Below are 5393 nucleotides of genomic sequence, written 5' to 3'. Positions count from 1 at the left end.
GACTTAAGTGGAATTCGAAAGGAAAACATTGAGAATGCAGAGACCTCCGATGGTCATAATACTCCGGTCCCAAATGACCTGGTCTTGAGACTTGAACAAAAGATACTAGAACCGCAAGGAGAACTTGAGCATGGTCCGCAATTTGGCAAACTTGTCATTCACCCTCAATGTCCCTAATATCTACCAATAGAACACAAAGAACCCAACACCTCCTCAGAACACAGAAAACCAACAACCGCAAAATCCTACCATACCAAATCAATACGCAACTCCACCATAAAATATCAACCCATTGCTGATACCAACTCCACCACCACAGCATCAACCAATCTCATACCCACCAACCACCACTTACCACACTCCTCAAAATAAACCACCACTCATTTCTGATCCATAAAACTCTACCAATGACAATCACTATACCCAAGTTCCTAGCACCTATCAGAGCAACCCCATATACGTGGAAACCATACCCCATTCTACCTAGCCTCTCTCATGTGCACCGTAATCCTCCAAAAAGGACCTGATCATTAAGAACATGGCCGAAGAACTCAAGAAATTGACAAGCCGAGTTTAACGTGTTGAAGGCGATAGAGGAATAGAAGGTTTAAACTATGAAGATCTGTGCATACAGCCCGATATGGAACTGCCCGAGCGGTACAAACCTCTCAAGTTCAAAATGTTTGATGGTACAGGTGATCCTAGGGTTCACCTAAGGACCTACTGTGACAAGCTTGTTGGGGTTGGAAAGGATGAAAAGATTCAAATGAAGCTCTTTATAAGAGCCTTACTGGCAACGCTTTGTCTTGGTATATTAGCCAGAATCCCAAAAATGGTCCAATTGGGTAAGCATGGCGTCAGATTTCATGGACCGATTTAGGTTCAACACAAAGAATGCACTGGATGTCTTCTACATTCAAAATCTCAAGAAGAAACCTGCTGAGACTTTCCGCAAATATGCTACTCGTTGGAGGTTGGAAGCCGCCAAGGTCATGCCCGCTTTGGATGAAGAACATATGAATAAGTTCTTCGTTAGAGCACAGGATCCACAACACTATGAGAGACTGATGGTCATCGAAAATCACAAATTCTCTGATATCTTCAAGCTCGGGGAAAGGATCGAGGAAGGAACAAGAGCGGAATGGTAATAAATTTCAAGGCACTGCAAGCCATGAATAAGGAACTCAAATCAGGTGGCATATCGAAGAAGAGAGAGGTTGGGGCAGTAATGGTGGCCCAAGGCCCAAAAACTCCACTCACATACCAGACACCTCCACCCACATATAAAACACCTCCTCCCACATATCAAACACCTCCACCTATATACCAAACACCTCCACCTACATACCAAGCATCACCACCTACATATCAACCTTCATCTCCTAGATATTCCCAACCAGTCACTGTCCATCAAACCTATAATTCCCAACTATCCCACTTCCAATCACCACCAAATCACCAAAATTATCCAAGACCAAGAACAAATTTCGGCCGCAAGCTACCCAAACAATACACCGCCATTGTTGAGCCCATCGACCAATTGTATGAATGGTTAAAGGCCGTAGGATATGCCACTCCTATTCTTGCTGTGGCACTGGAAAATCCATCCTAATGGGTCAATCCGAACAAAACCTGCACATACCACTCCGGCATGAAAGGGCACACTACCGCTGAGGGCCGAACATTACAGGATAAGTTTCAGACACTCATTAACAATAAGGTCAATCAATCAAAGGAAGCCACACCCAATGTTTGCAACAATCCCATCACTGGTCATAGAGGTGACGATGTACATGTTATAGAAACAAATGAGAAATGGGATCCTAAGGGGTCAATCGGGCTTATCCGAGAAGGCGATGATTGTAAGGTTACAGTTACACTTACTCCTATCATGGTCCAGACTCAGGCACCTATTAATGTTGAGGTAACTACATCAGTTCCATTCGAGGAGGAAACAGCTCTGCCCGCAGCCACCTTCGCTCCATTTAAGGTAGAAGTGGTCACACCTTTTACTGTGAATGTGTCAACCACACCCCCATTCAACTCAAAGGCAATACCCTAGGATTTTGTCGCCGAGGCTCGATGAAAAGGGAAGACTAAGATAGAGGAATCTTATGTCGCACAAGGGATGACTAGAACTGGAAGAGTTTACACACCTGAACACCTTATAGGTTCAAGTAAGGATGCCACTACCAAGCAGCTTGTCATTGAAATAGGACCGGATGACCTATGGAGGAAAGTACAGGCGAAAGAGTATTCTGTTTTTGATCACCTGAACAAAGTCCCTACTCAGATATCTATCTTGTCACTATTACAGAATTCAGAGGCACACAAGAACGCCTTGATGAAAGTACTGAGCGAGGCTTATGTACCCAATAATATCACTGGTGGAGAAATGGCCAACATGGTCGGTCAGGTGCTGGAGAGCCATAATATTAGCTTCCATGAGGATGAGTTGTCGCCTGAAGGTCTGAATCACAATCGAGCATTGCATATCACAATACAATTTGAAGACAAGTTCATTGCCAGGGTCCTAGTTAGTGGAGGTTCTAGTCTGAATATTTGTCCACTAGATACCCTGAAAAGGTTGGACAAAGGTTTCCATGAAATACAGACCGGAAGCATGAACGTTAAGGCTTGGTTCGACGTAAGGGCCACGATCGGGGAAATTAACCTTTGCTTGAAAATAGGGCCAACTTGGTTTGACGTTGAATTCCAAGTGCTTGACATACCAGCCTCATATAATCTTTTGTTGGGCCACCCATGGATCCATGCAGCTAGAGCCGTGCCCTCCACACTACATCAAGTCATAAAATTTGAATGGAACCGCCAGGAGGTAATCATTCATGGATATGGGAGTAACCCCATCTACACTAGTCAAACCATCCCAGCCATTGGACATAGAAGGAGGCTAAGAGGAGAAACCTACCATCACATTGAACGTGTCAATGCCGTCGAGAAGGATAAGTGGTTAAGTAACAAAATAGAAAGCATACTAGAATGGTCCGGATATGAACCGACAAAGGGTTGTGAAAGAACCCCAAGGTTATCATCAAGCCAATGCGGCTGAAAAATCATGGTACCACTTTTGGGCTCGGATACCAGTATACATGGCAAGAATACAGGGAGTGGTCTCCTCTATAGCGTGGACCGTATTACCCTCTTGAGCAACCGATACCCCGTTTGAAACAGGCTTTCCAACAGGCGGACACAATATGGGGAACTGTTGAAGAAGAAACACTAGCTGGGCTGAAGGATCTGTTCTTAGAAGATAAGGATATGGACTGTAGTGCCATAATTGAGAAGGGGGAGGAAGAAGGCCTCACCATTAAGACTGTGCCGAAGGGAGCTATCCTTAGAAACTGGACCGCTACACCATCCCGAGCCCGCCGAGTCCCTGGGTAGCTGGGCGGGATTTATTTCTATAGTCGTTCTAGGCATTTAAAATTTCCGGCAATTTTGTTTTAATATTTCTTTGTTTCAAAATAAACGCTCGATTTACCGAGCCAAGCTTTGTTTGAACAATTTTCTCAGTTTTAATCAAATGCATTTATCCTTTATCATTATTCATTACTATTTTATACTTTTCTCCTTCTACAGTGTTATTATTACTTTTCCCGATGAACCAGTAACTGTGACATGTAATGAGGCAACGCAACATGAGAATAGTGACTCAGAGGAAGAAGATGAGATACCCGGGGAAATTGTCAGAGAAGCTGAATTTTTGAGAACAAGCCTAAATCCAACTTGGACGAAACAGAAGTAGTAAATTTAGGAGACGCCGAGATCGTCTCGATAACTATGCCAAGTATGAACTCCAATCTTTTGTAGATTGCTTCACAGGTTATCACCATATTTGGATGGATGAAGAAGATGATGAGAAGACAACTTTTATTACGTCTTGGGGTGTATACTGTTACAAGATGATGTCATTCGGTCTAAAGAATGCTGGGGCCACTTACATGAGAGCCATGACAACCATTTTCCATGATATTATAAACAAAGAAATAGAGGTATATGTGGATGACGTCATTATCAAATCCAAGGATGCCGCAGATTACATAGCAGACTTGAGAAAATTCTTCGACAGGCTCAGGAGGTACAATTTGAAGTTGAACCCCGCAAAGTGTGCATTCAGGGTTCCTGTAGGAAAGTTATTAGGATTCATTTTTAGTCACCGAGGGATAGAATTAGATCTGACTAAAGTCAAAGCTATTCAAGAGTTACCACCACCCAAAAGAAAAACGAACGTGATGAGCTTCCTGGGACGGCTCAACTACATCAGCGGATTCATAGCACATTCTACGATAATATGTGCACCCATCTTCAAGATGCTGAGGAAAGATGTCGAGACAAGTTGGACCGAGGATTGTCAAAAAGCTTTTGATAAGATCAAGGAATACATGTCCACACCGCCAGTTTTGGTCCCGCCAGAACCAGGACAACCTTTTGCTACTTTATCTATCCGTGTTAGATAGAGCCTTCGGATGTGTTTTGGGATAACATGATGAGACAGGAAGAAAAGAGCAAGCCATATACTACCTGAGTAAGAAATTCACACCTTATGAAGCACGGTACTCTCTGCTCGAACGCAGTTGATGTGCTTTGACCTGGACAGCCCAGAAGTTGAGGTATTACTTCTGTGCCTACACTACATACCTCACATCTAGGATGGATCCCCTGAAGTACATATTTCAAAAACCCATGCCTACTAGGAAGTTGGATAAATGGCAGATACTACTGAGTGAGTTCGACATCATCTATGTAACTCAAAAGGCAGTCAAGGGACAAGCATTGGCAGATCACCTAGCTAAAAATTTAGTAGGAGGAGAATACGAACCCTTGAAAATGTATTTTCCTGATATAAAAGTATCATTCGTAGGAGAAGACATTACTGAAGCATATGACGGTTGGAGGATGTTCTTTGATGGAGCCGCAAATTTCAAAGGGATAGGCATTGGAGCAGTTTTGGTATCAGAAAGGGTCAGCATTATCCGGTATCTGCTAAACACAAATTTCCCTACACCAACAACATGGCTGAATATGAAGCCTACATACTAGGGCTCAACATGGCAGTCCACATGAACATTCAGGAGTTATTGGTGATCAGCGATTCAGATTTGCTTGTGCACCAAGTGCAAGGAGAATGGGCTACCAAGAATTCCAAGATATTGCCATATTTGCACCATGTGCAGGCATTGAAAAGGAGGTTCATGAAGATAGAATTTCGACTTTTGCCCAGAATTCATAACGAGTTTGCCAACGCATTAACCACTTTGTCACCAATGATACAGCATCCAGATATGAACTATATTGATCTCATTCGGGTGAGGATCCATAATCAGCCGGCATATTATGCTCATGTCGAGGAAGAAGTTGATGGAAAGCCTTGA

General features: G+C 43.3%; 1 protein-coding gene across 1 annotated transcript; it reads left to right on the top strand.

Moving 5' to 3' along the window:
* The first annotated feature begins 5033 nt into the window (after nucleotides 1-5033).
* LOC138881260 (uncharacterized) lies at nucleotides 5034-5393 on the top strand. The gene has a single exon (XM_070161476.1). The coding sequence runs from the start codon at nucleotides 5034-5036 to the stop codon at nucleotides 5391-5393; it is 360 nt and encodes a 119-aa protein (XP_070017577.1).

The sequence above is a fragment of the Nicotiana sylvestris genome, chromosome 11 (assembly GCF_000393655.2).
Source record: "Nicotiana sylvestris chromosome 11, ASM39365v2, whole genome shotgun sequence".
NCBI lineage: Eukaryota > Viridiplantae > Streptophyta > Magnoliopsida > Solanales > Solanaceae > Nicotiana > Nicotiana sylvestris.
Note: the sequence above shows the minus strand (reverse complement) of the source record. Positions and strands in the feature narration are given on the sequence as shown.